The 12,921-nt window shown below is 43.2% G+C and overlaps 1 protein-coding gene across 1 annotated transcript in view; it reads right to left on the reverse strand.

Annotated features, from left to right (window-relative positions):
- Positions 1 to 1,730: 1,730 nt before the first annotated feature.
- Positions 1,731 to 12,921, reverse strand: part of CDH17 (cadherin 17) — a 29,083-nt gene continuing 17,892 nt past the window's right edge. Inside the window, exons 12-18 of the mRNA XM_081205911.1 lie at positions 12,270 to 12,461; positions 10,641 to 10,885; positions 9,312 to 9,442; positions 8,092 to 8,322; positions 6,307 to 6,423; positions 6,094 to 6,210; positions 1,731 to 4,295 (exon numbers count right to left, since the gene is read on the reverse strand). Of these exons, the coding sequence (XP_081062037.1) occupies positions 4,186 to 4,295; positions 6,094 to 6,210; positions 6,307 to 6,423; positions 8,092 to 8,322; positions 9,312 to 9,442; positions 10,641 to 10,885; positions 12,270 to 12,461 (1,143 nt within the window). The 3' untranslated portion in view covers positions 1,731 to 4,185. The remainder of the gene's footprint in view (positions 4,296 to 6,093; positions 6,211 to 6,306; positions 6,424 to 8,091; positions 8,323 to 9,311; positions 9,443 to 10,640; positions 10,886 to 12,269; positions 12,462 to 12,921) is intronic.

Below are 12,921 nucleotides of genomic sequence, written 5' to 3' on the forward strand. Positions count from 1 at the left end.
TTAATTCTCTCTGAGACAACATTCTTTTGTGTCTCCTTTGGAGTCTGCAATTCTTTGATAATATTTATATGAATAAGGGACTTTCAGGCACTTGGAAAGAACTATGGGGTTTATTTAGGGGGTGGTTTGAGGATTTTCTGGTGCTGCTCATAATTGCTGACGTGAAACAATAATGACAGCTGTGGGAAATAAAAGATATCAGGCTAGACGGTAAGACGGATCTGGCAATGAGTACAGGACAGAAAGCAGATAATTTTGTTAAGCTCCGTCTGTGACCGTGAAAACAACCAACACCTTCTGACTGGTTTAAAAGCTAGCCGAGAGATGCATTGTCATAGACCGCGAGTGGGTTGCTAAAAAGAAATGAGCTTTCAAATGAATTAGTAGAAAAAATTGCAAGAATGGAAGTACAGTCCTCTAGAGCAGTACTTCTCCAACTATCTGATGTAAGAACATAGGAAAAACCTGTTGGACCAGGTCAATGGCCCCATCTAGCCCAGGATCCTGTTCTCACAGTGGACTATCAGATGCATGTGGGAATCCAGCATGCAGGATTTGAGCACAGGCGCACTCTCCCCTCCTGTAATGTGGTGGACAGGCATTTCTTCTCTCCAAGTGCCAGGGACTGGTACCATATTTAGGCCTTGAAGCATCCCATGTTGGGAAAAAGCAGCAATGCAATAGCCAGCAGCAGGTGGCTGGAATACAAAACAGGATGTTGTTGTCTGGAACTGTACTGGTGGGGAAAAGGGGCAGTCCATTCTCTGTACTGAGCACCGGATGTTAGCTCAGAGTGTCATCTGACCTGTACTGGAAGTACAGGGGTGGAGTTGTGACTCTACTGCTGGAGTCTGGAGAGTGCAGTCACGTTTCTCTGTACTGCTGAAATGACAGGAATAAAGACATGTAAATAGACTCCTGTCTGTCTCTTTTCCCCTCCCTGGGGGAATGCAGGGAGGGAGGAGGAGGAGGGTGTGTTCTTCTCACGTCTGAGGAGGATCGCCGATTTATGACCTTGCCTGTATCCTGCCGGGAAACGCAGACGGGAAGGCCAACAAGTATCTCAGTCGGTTGCCCGGGGGAGGCCAGTTACCTCTGACTGCGAGCTGAGATACTGACAGTTTCACCCCTCCCATTGCAAGAATCTGCTGACAATATTTCAGAAAGGAGGGGGCGGATTTTGCTCATCGCTTCTTCCGCTCCAGCCTGTGAGAGTCTGAGTGTTATCTGTATATAGGTAAGGTGACTGCTCAAGCAGCTGTAACACTCATGCAGTCCAGTGTCTCCGATTAGTCTTTAGTTAGTTTATGCAGTAGCTGTAGAGAATAAAAGAAGTTATACTTCAGAGCTGTTGTTCGTGTGGTTCATACTCTGCTGTGCTCTGCTGACTTTGGGAACTGAGTTTGGTGCTCACAGCTCTAAGTTGTGAGTCCACAGCACTTAGACCTGCTCCCTGTAGTGGAAGGTCTCTGGGAGTGCTTTTCCCAGCTCGCCTGGCCCAGTCGGGGCTGAAGAGGTTGAGCCCAGTCGTTGGCACTGGCTCAAAGGCGAAGCTGAAATCCCACCCAACCTGGGCTGTGCTGGAGTTGTTGCGAACCAGCAGCCAACGGCTCACAGATCAGCACCACTGATCTGTCCATGGGCCACCACTTTTAAGTAGCACTGCTCTAGAGCAGACTGGGCAACAAAGTGCCACAAATAAAGAAGACTATGCTAACCAACAGCAAACATATTTTTATAAAACATATTTTATTGATTTACATGAGAAAACAACAACATGGAAACAGAAGAAAAGCTTTTGAGGATATCCAAATGAAGAAATTAGAGTCCAAGTGGCAGAATCCACTCCACGGTTCGAGAGCTCCAGGAAGACAGATGAAAGATGAAGACCTTGTATGTATATGTCCCATAACATATTACAAAACAATAACAATTATATATTTCCATCACATGTTCACCGATGGGGATGGGGGAGAAAGTTGGCTTTATTGTGAACCTACCAAATTTGCATTTACTGAAACACAATGTGAACCGAAGCACAGCTACCAGTCTAAGTTCACACTTCCCTAAATTTTGAGACACAGCCTCCAGCCAAACATTGCGTACAAAAATGCATATGTTAGGGGAAAGTGGGCACGAATGTGCACATTTGTGACGATAGCATACAAAAATACATTGTATTGGGCGGAATTGCATAGAGTGTGTCTGAGGAAACAACTACTACAACAAACAAACTGTTGCAGAAATGTGCAAATTGAATCTGAAAAAACCGGAATCTTAGAGAAACCAAAAGTGACAGTTTTGTCCGTCGTATTTGCCAAATACTTGAAATGATACTTTGTATTGTATAGAAGATACTGTCAAATAATGCAGGTACAGTGGTACCTCGGGTTAAGTACTTAATTCGTTCCAGAGGTCCGTTTTTAACCTGAAACTGTTCTTAACCTGAAGCACCACTTTAGCTAATGGGGCCTCCTGCTGCTGCCACGCCACCGGAGCACGATTTCTGTTCTCATCCTGAAAGCAAAGTTCTTAACCCGAGGTACTATTCCTGGGATAGCGGAGTCTGTAACCTGAAGCGTATGTAACCTGAAGCATATGTAACCTGAGGTACCACTGTATTTCTATTGTCAGGTTCTTTAGCTGGGGGAACAAATATCAGTTATTTCTGCCCTGCTTTAGAGGAAAATTGGACATTTACAGTCCATTACTTTGATTAAGAACCTTTTTTTAAAAAAAACTCAGGCCCGTCTTGTTTGTTCTTGTCATTAATGTTCTTAACAGCTGGAGAGTTGCCTTCTCTGAAATGCTCCTTCACAGGTATTTCATCCAACACCTGAGCCTCAGGTCCAGATTTCTCTCCCAATAAAAGGACTAGAAACTTGCTTTTTTAAAAAGAGAGAGAGAGAGAGATTTTCCCCAAACCTGAATTCTGTGCTGGGTCATAAAGAATGAACGAACAAATCAATCTGTTTCTGGTCCATGTCACTTTTGCATGTGTGACTTACAAATCTGGTCCATCCCAATTCTTCCATTTTAGTGCAAAGTTTCTGTTTGTTTTATTTCAGGGCAAAGTGCATACATCTCTGCCCAACTTATTCCATCTGCGTAAGGGTGGCATGATTATTAATAGGTCACTTTTATGGTCAACATTCCACATTCTATGAATAGCAGAGATGTACTGTACTTTACTAAACCAAATACACTCATCACCACCCCCCACCCCCATTTAAGCTACAGCTATGCGTTCCGCCGTCTTACAAAGTTCGATGCAAAAGCGCCTGTATATATTTACTTCAGATTTACAATGAAGACTAATTAGTAACAGGTTAATTTGTGCATAGTTTTAGTTCTAGAAGTCATACCTAAAAGCTCAAAAGATATGAATTGCAGGGGAATTGGAACAAAGATCCTGTGTTGACTTTGTGCTTAATAAAGGAACCTTACAAGGTTTTAAGAGGCAGAGTCATGGGACACATTCTCAGATGATTCCATCAGTGGGTCTGTTATGTTATAATATTGTCCTTGGCAAAAAAGCTTGTAACTATGCTAAATATAGAAAATAGCTAAAATTACACAATTTTTTTTTAAAAAAAAAACGACTCAGAAGCATAAATGTAGGCTCTTAGGGCATGTAGTTCTTCCTATACTGAGACAAGATTTCTTAGACTTAAACCTTCCTATCACACAGCCTTGTATTTAAGCACTAGCCTGGTAGCCATTTAACATACTCTTGTCTATGTGCATGCAATTTTGGGACTGTAGTTCACAGGGAGTGGATTTAACCCTTTCCCAAGCCACAGCCACATGAAAAATACACACACACCCCAAGCTGTAATTATCCTGGGGGGAGCATCCACGAACATTCTCCATTCCCTATGCGCCATGCTCCTGTTCCTATTTACAGCTAATAGTCAAATAATGAAAAACATGTACACTAAACATTTAAGACACTTTTTGCATCATAGTTAAGTCTTCTGGCACCAAAATGACTTGGGGGGCTCTGATAACCTCAGTATAGGTCTGTATTTCTGGATGAAAGGGGAAGAGGGGAAGAAAGATAATAATTGTATTTTCAGATTAGTGGAAAATACGGAATTTATTAATGGGAGCAGATAATAACAACAAAACTAGTTAAAAAAACCAAAACACCCCACAATGGAATTGTTCCTTTTGGTAAAACAATTACGTCAAGTTCCGCAATTCAGATGGGCTCACAGCGTTTGCTGTCTGGGCCTTTAGCTCATACTCCTTTTTGCGTTTCAGGTTGAGAAAGACGACCCCCAAAATGATACCTGAGGGAACAAAATGGAAAAGGAGATATTTATCTCACACTTTAAGCAAAATTAGCTTTTGCAAACACTTTGCAGGCAAAACAGGCCCAGGTTTTTACAGTACATCCCAAAACATTTTTACTCTTAAGGCCCTCTGTGTTCAATGGGGCTTACTTCCTATTGTGTGCGTTTAAAATAACAGCCCAACAATGTAATCTGATGAACACTTATAGCATCAGCAGTCAGCCAGGTTTGGCACTGGACAAAGTACTCCAGATGCTCAGAAAAGTCCCTCGCCAACTCAACTTGCACATGCCACTACTCACTGCCCTCTCGGTCAGATCTGCAGGTGATGTTAGTGGTGGGCAGCCAGCAGTGCCACTTTTCAATGGGAGCCAAGCTCAGTTGCTACCTGTCATCTTAATTTATCCTAAATGTAATGCCCTGACTTATAGATCTAGGAAACCTATTGATCTCTAACTCTGTCTATAGATCTCATAAGTCTGTAGGCCAAGGCATTGCATCGTCTATACATTGATAGCTCTATACTGCATGAATCAGTCTAGTTCACTTTCAAAGCCATTCAAGTTGGTGGGGCTTGCACCCTAGAGATGATGTGATAGAGCAATCCTCTGCCCACATCCTTAAAGAAAGATGGTCAATGGCAATGTCCTTCAATGTGAGAGAGTTGCAACTGTTCCTAGCCATGCAAAAGTGCATAGTTGGATCTACAATTATTCCATGGTGACCGTTTCTTCCTGGCACTAAGTTATGGACTGCAGCCTTCATTTCCAAGCTACGTTTGCACGAAACTTGATGGGAGGGAGTGTCTCATAGAGTTTGTCCCCCTTGCAGCAAAGGTTTTGCAAATTCAGCCTGCCTTATCCAATTCATGCTTTCGAATAGCCTTTCCCTATGAATCCAAATAACTGTTTATTCAACAGTTGACGGCTTCCAAAAATCACAAAGACCTGTGCTCTATATATATTGCTTTTGTTTGCATGTTTGAAAGCCAAATTCCCCAGTCAGTCATCTTGGCTCCTTCAGTGTTTAAATTTATTTTCAAAATTCCCCCAAGGGTTTTGTCTTGTTTTGGAAAGTGAAAAAAAACCCCAAAACAGTCAAGTTGTTTAAGTTCTGTCAATTGCTGCTGTCCAGTCGAGAGCAATGAGGTCTAGCATCATCAGCCTGCTTTGTTCAGAATAAAAACAATTGAACTTACAAACTTATGCAACATTCCATACAAAAATGTATATATTTGGGGAAATAAGCACACAGGTGTTGATGAATATTCATGAGGGCTTTTGTTTAAAAAGAAATCATAAGCTGATGTAGAAATGTGGAGAGCTGAACTTAAAATTGGGAAAAAAGAGAAACTGAAATGGAGAATTTTGCCCATTCTTACTGGCAGCCCTACTCTCACCTTTAAAGGTAAAGGGTAAAGGGACCCCTGACCATTAGGTCCAGTCGTGGCCGACTCTGGGGTTGCAGTGCTCATCTTGCTTTATTGGCCGAGGGAGCCGGCGTACAGTTTCCGGGTCATGTGGCCAGCATGACTAAGCCACTTCTGGAGAACCAGAGCAGCGCACAGAAACGCCGTTTACCTTCCCCCTGGAGCAGTACCTATGTATCTACTTGCACTTTGACGTGCTTTCGAACTAGGTTGGCAGGAGCAGGGACCGAGCAATGGGAGCTCACCCTGTCGTGGGGATTCGAACCACCAACCTTCTGATCAGCAAGCCCTAGGCTCTGTGGTTTAACCCACAATGCCACCTGCGTCCCACTCTCACCATTAGGCCCATTTAAAACAGCCACTTACCAATGATTAGCAGTACACCAGCCAGAATTCCAATTGCCATCCCAACTGTCGGAAATGAAGGTCCATCATCAATTGCCAGGAAGCATCTATTTTCCTCTGTACATTTGCACAGTCTCACTGTGGACAAAACCACAAATTCCCAGGCATTAAGAGAAAATAGCCAAAGCGGGGGGGGGGGGGGAGCAAAGAGCATGGACACCATTTTCATTGTACCTTTCAGAGTAACAACTCCTTCCATAGGAGGCCTTCCGTTGTCATTGATTCTCAATGGTACGTCATAGTCTTTCTCTTCAAGCTTCATGTTCCTTGGGGAAATGTAGGCAAGTAAGCCTGTAAATATAAACAGCGGATGGTAAATTTTTAACAGAAAAGCAAGATGATGGTGACAACAATAATAAGGGCAAGTGTAACCTGGAACAAAATGTTGCACTGTGGAGTGTGGCATTTCACCCAGCCAGCCAGCCATGCTCTTGTCAATAGTACTCCATTCCTCCTCCCACACAGTTTTACACACACACACACACACACACACACACACACACACACACACACACAATGTCAGTCAGCATTCAGTATCCACTGCGGGCCATCCATTGTCATTGGTCTGTTTCAAGAATCCTCACCCAACAAATCAGAGTCGTCCCCCTCTTCAATATTTTTTAGACTTCCGCAAACCTTAGGGTTCCCCTAAGCTCGCTTATATGTCTCTTTTGGGTACTGCCAGTGGCGTAGCGTGGGGGGTGCAGGGGGGCCGGCCACACCGGGCGCAACATCTGGGGGTTAGGGGGCGCAAATCCACGGGTTAGGGGGCGCAAATTACTTGCCTTGCCCCGGGTGCTGACAACCCACGCTACGCCACTGGGTACTGCCATTATGGCTACGTAGGACCAGCGCTCAGAGAACTGAGAGTGCTATTTGTCTATCTGGTAATAAATAAGTAAAAAGGAAGACCTGTAAAATGCAATTCATGCGGGAGGGGGGCAATCCAAGCAAATGATTGGCTACTCATTGTCCCGTTGATTTAAATGGCAAATGCAAGCATGTGTTTAACTCAATGGAAATCTATGGGACTTGGGCTGGGTCAAGCCTGTTACCTGAATCTCAGCTGCAGGTGCAGATTCATGCTCTTCCCCAGAGTTTCACCGAAGTTTCCTTACCAGATAGCTTCTACACTTTATGTGATCTCTCATATGACATAAAAGCCACCTCTAGAAAACTAGCAGAATCTAAAGGAAGTTTAGCGTGCACTTCCATGTTACTTGCTTCCAGGGGGTGAAATGTTTACAACCCCATCAACCCAGAAAATTATGACAGTTTTGCATTGTGATATCGCATGATGTTTAAAAATTTAGTACGGCATGGCAGTATACTGATCAAAAAGCCACAGTTCCATAAAAGAACATTAGATTCCAGGATAGAAGTGGTAGCATTATAATCGGGGGAAACTAAGACAAGAATCCTTGTGCCATGAATTAGAAATGTGACTGCATTCATTGTGTCTTTGCTGGGTCCGGGTCTCTACAATAGGCAGGAACAGTGGCGTAGCGTGGGTTGTCAACACCCGGGGCAAGGCAAGTAATTTGCGCCCCCTAACCCGTGGATTTGCGCCCCCTAACCCTAACCCCCAGGTGTTGCGCCCGGTGCGGCCGGCCCCCCCTGCACCCCCACGCTATGCCACTGGGCAGGAATCCATACCCAAATGCATAAATATTGAACAGTTTAAAAATAACAAAAAAACCTGTGAAGCAGAGATGCAGACCTGAGGCCTTCCAGGTATTATTGGACTCCAGCTCCCATAAGCCCCAGCTTGCATTGACTAATGTTAGGGATGATGGGATTTGGAGTTCAGCAACCCTGGAAGTTCAGAGTTTCCCCATCTCTGAAAATATATACGTCATTAACTCAGAGTCCCATAAAAAGGCTATAGAGCTCCTTCCTAAAATGGATAGCTCGGTTGCATTGGGGTTGCATTTGCCATGGAACTGATCAAAAACTTACCATCAGGTTTAGAAACATTCCAGTTTTGTATTGCATCTGCACCAACAAGGGCATAAGTGAATCTCTGAACATATGAACGTTCATCCGGATCAGAAACTTCGATTTTCGTTTTCTCGTTTCCTTGGAGAGGGTGGCAGAAGAACACAACGTTCTTATCTAGCCTTGGAGGGTTGTCGTTCACATCTTTCAGGTTCAGTCTCAGCTGTGCTGTGGAGCTTCGAGATGCTTTAGCTGTGGAGCGGAACAGAGTGCAAAACAATATTCCACACTGACGGGCAGGGGCTCCCCAAAGTTTCAGAAGCACTGAGTGGGAGGGGGTGTTCAGCATGACAATGTTTGTGAAATGCCAGCAGTGGCACTTGGGAGCATCATTTGCTATGTTCTTATGTGGACGCATGACTATAGTATGTGCCAGCCTCTCTGCATTTAAAATAATGATGAACAGATTGCTAGTTGATACTGAAGAAGAAGAAGAAAACAAGCGAGGGAGAGTTAGACTCCTCCATCTTCTCCAGTCTAGCCAACATGTTTTCTTGAGGGGATGAAGCTTCTGCATTTGGGAATTATAAACACCTAAATATCTAAATATAAACAGCCTCAGTCCAGTATACCTGAAGGAGCGTCTCCACCCCCATCGTTCTGCCCGGACGCTGAGGTCCAGCGCCGAGGGCCTTCTGGTGGTTCCCTCACTGCAAGAAGCAAAGTTACAGGGAACCAGGCAGAGGGCCTTCTCGGTAGTGGCGCCCTCCCTGTGGAACGTCCTCCCATCAGATGTCAAAGAGATAAACAACTACCTGACATTTAGAAGACATCTGAAGGCAGCCTTGTTCAGGGAAGTTTTTAATGTTTGACATTTTAATGTATTTTTAATTTTTGTTGGAAGCCGCCCAGAGTGGCTGAGGAAACCCAGCCAGATGGGCGGAGTACAAATAAATTATTATTATTATTATTGTTATTAATCCAGGCTATGTATGTAGCCAGTTGGCACCAGCATCTGCCCTTTGTACCAGAAAACTATAAGCTATCCTTTTAAAAATCCCAGCGTGCTTAACGTAGCATCAGTCCAGGGAACTGTGTGAAATTTTGAATGGTGGTGCCATTGAGACCCAATATGCAAGGGGAGGGGCACCAATGTAGGATGGGCCTGCCAGGGAAGGGCACTTTGCCCTGGGTCACCTCTAATTCGGGAGTCACTTCCTTCCTTTCTTTTTTTTTCTTACTTTGCTCAGTTGCGACTATTTGCACCATGTAGGTTTGTTGAGTTTCCCGGTCCAGCGGGGCAGCAGTATATATTGTGCCATTGAGAGGGTCAATCCGCAGCCAATTCCTGGCATCACTTTTCAGCGCGTACCTTTGCAAGAAGAAGGTCAATATATAAGAACCCAGCTTATTCATAAAGCCTGATGTGCTTTCACTGATAGCTGGTTACAGATGCAGGAATGTCCTATCAAAACAGTTGCACAGACGCTATAGCGCTAGTGACTCATTCCCCCTCCCTGTAATGCAAAGGAAGGAAGGAAGGGGAACCACACCTAATGGTCACAACTCCCTGAGTGTATATGTGTATATATCTAAGCGGTAATTAACATAAAAACAGTATCACTAAAACGAAAATACAACATAAAATCAGTAAAACAGAAGTATAAAAGCATATGAAAATAAAGACTGGGTTAAGCTCAAGGTGTTACTATTCATATATTCCGCAGACCTCAACGTCCCAAATTCACAAATCATTACTATTTGTATATTAAGTCCTTAACAGCTTGGGGCTGGTTTACTTGCGGGATTGCCTTACCCAGTACATGCCACATAATACTTGTTTCTGCTCTTGTAAGAAATTGATCTTTAATGCAGCAGAAACTACACTTTATAGAACTGCTGGTTTACTGACATCAACTGGCAGCCTTCACCGCACTATTTTCGATATCAGCTTAAAACATTTTTGTTTAGGCAAGCCTATCTGGACATGTAAAATGTCGACATGAGTTTTAAACTCCTTTTTAGCTTACCACTGATTTTAATTATCTTTTGAATGTCTTTAAAAACCTGTTTCTGTCTTGTGTTGATAATTTAAATGTAGCTTTTTTTGTAAACCGCTTCAATGATTTATTACAATCCTGTGGGATATAAATTTTGTTAAATAAATGAGACAATACATAAAAAATACAAATATGTATTAAGGGAATTCAAACAGATCAAAGCAGAGTCCGATCTTATGGGTCAGGGAAAGCCTGGGCAAAAAGATAATGTCTACACAGTTACAAGCCCTGAGTGTCCATCTTCCAGAGAAATGTTTATCTAAGTAATTTCGTTGTCCCCGAGAGGGGGCAATGACAATAAAGATATTATTATTATTATTATTATTATTATTATTATTATTATTATTATTATTATTATTATTCTTTCCCCCTGAAATCCCCTCTTCTACACAACCTTTAAAGTTGCAGGAGTCCCACTCTCTGTTGCAGCTGGCCACCTTAATTCAACAATATGATTAACGTAAAGTCTACTTTGACCATGATTAAGTTTAGAGAGAAAATCATCTTTACCTTATTGAGTCACCCTCTGGATCAAAGGCAGTCGCTGTTGTCAAAAAAGTACCCACAGTAGCATTTTCAGGTATATCCACTGTATGAGTGGTTTTGAGAAAAACTGGTGCTTCTTCCACATTAATGACTATGACTCTCAAGTAAGCAACAGAGCTTGAATTGTACTGTACCCCAGTCACAAGAGGTTCAGGATTTGTGGCTTGGATTGTGAGGTTATACACATCAGTTGTTTCAAAATCAAGAGTCTAGGAAAGCAGGGAGAGAAAACCCAGTTGTATCAGGAATAGCTAGATGAACAAATACAGTGGTACCTCGGGTTAAGTACTTAATTCGTTCCAGAACCTGAAACTGTTCTTAACCTGAAGCACCACTTTAGCTAATGGGGCCTCCAGCTGCTCCTGCCCCGCCGGAGCACGATTTCTGTTCTCACCCTGAAGCAAAGTTCTTAACCCGAGGTACTATTTCTGGGTTAGCGGAGTCTGTAACCTGAAGTGTATGTAACCTGAAGCGTATGTAACCTGAGGTACCACTGTAATGGATCTTGGTCACATCCACACCCTATGTTTAAATCACATGCCTACCCCCAAAGAACCTTGGGAAGTGTAGTTTGTTAAGGATGCTGGGTATTGCAGATCTGTGATGGGTTACCTACAGATCCCAGGAATCTTTGGGGGAAGCCCTGTGCTTTAAATGCACTTCAAATGTATGTTGCGGATGAGACCATAGACCTATGGCAAGAGACCACTTGGGAAACTGTAGTGATCTCCACTACCTGTATATTTAGCAGTCTCTCATCATTGTACAGTGGTACCTCGGGTTAAGTACTTAATTGGTTCCAGAGGTCTGTTCTTAACCTGAAACTGTTCTTAACCTAAAGCACCACTTTAGCTAATGGAGCCTCCTGCTGCCGCCACACCGCCGGAGCACGATTTCTGTTCTCATCCTGAAGCAAAGTTCTTAACCTGAAGCACTATTTTTGGGTTAGCAGAGCCTGTAACCTGAAGCATATGTAACCTGAAGCGTATGTAACCTGAAGCATATGTAACCTGAAGCATATGTAACCCAAGGTACCACTGTAGTGCTTATTATTTTATTTTATTTTTAAAGAGAGAGTTGGGGGAGCAGCCAAGCACTCTTGAAAGTCACACCTCTGCCTTGAGAGCTGTCCTCTAATCCCTATGGCTGCTCCGTATGGAGGAAATTTAGCATCCTCAGAGGCATTATTACCAGTGTTGTACCAGTTTTTGACATGTGGTAAAGCAGGAATGGCCCTCCAACTATTGTAGGACTCTAGCTCCCATTGGCCCCAATCGGCATGGCCAAAGGTCAGGGTGATGGGAATTGTGGTCTTGCAATATTTGGAGAACAACAGGTTCATTCCCACCAATAGATTTTTTTAAAACTGGAAGTCAGGCACAAAACTCTGAGAAGAGCATTCCATGGTCTTGCTGACAGGATAGAGAAGGCCCAGCCCTTTGTCACAGCTTGCTTAATTTCCGTAGGTGGGGTAGCCAAGAAGAGTCTCCTCCAATTACCTCAATGGATGGCCAAGTTCTTAAGCCCACCTCACTTAAATGTTAAGCTTTCTTTACTCATGATCCATCAGGGAAAGAAACAAAATTTATTCACCTTATTAATTGTAACATCTCCTCTGTTTGTTTTTGGATCTGTCACTATTGCAAAAGTGTTGTTGGGGTCTCCCTTAATGATTTTGTACTTAATCTGAGAGCTTCCAGTGAAGGGTTCGTCAGCATCTGTGGCTTGGATTTTCTGTATTACTGTTCCTAATGGTATGTTTTCTGGAAGCGTCATAGAGCCATACTAAAGAGAAAAGAAGAAAGAACAACAACAACCAGAACAGATGAAGAGAAACTTCTTAATGATAGAAATAGCTTGACAACGGAACTAGTTACAAAGGTCGACAGTGGGCTCTCGCTCATCTACAAGGGCCACATCCAAACAACGCCTGGTTTAGGGCAGTGGGGATGGTTCCCCCCCCCAAAAAAAGGTAGCGAACCAATGCAAAACTATGACGTAGTACATTTGACAACATGTGCATGGAAGGCAAGAGGGGAGAGGGTGCCAAATTATGTCCTCACTCTGGGCTCTGTATTACTACAATCTGCCCAGCACTATGATTTTATATCTAACTGAAACTGCATACGCAAAAACCTGCTTCTACATCAGTATCACATTTTCATTGTCAGTAGGCAATTATTTATTGGATCAAGGTGGAATCTACACACGTATAAAAAAACACTGTGAAAATGCTTTTTTAAAA

This window comes from Podarcis bocagei, assembly GCF_964188305.1.
Source record: "Podarcis bocagei genome assembly, chromosome: 8".
NCBI classification, from domain to species: Eukaryota; Metazoa; Chordata; class Lepidosauria; order Squamata; family Lacertidae; genus Podarcis; species Podarcis bocagei.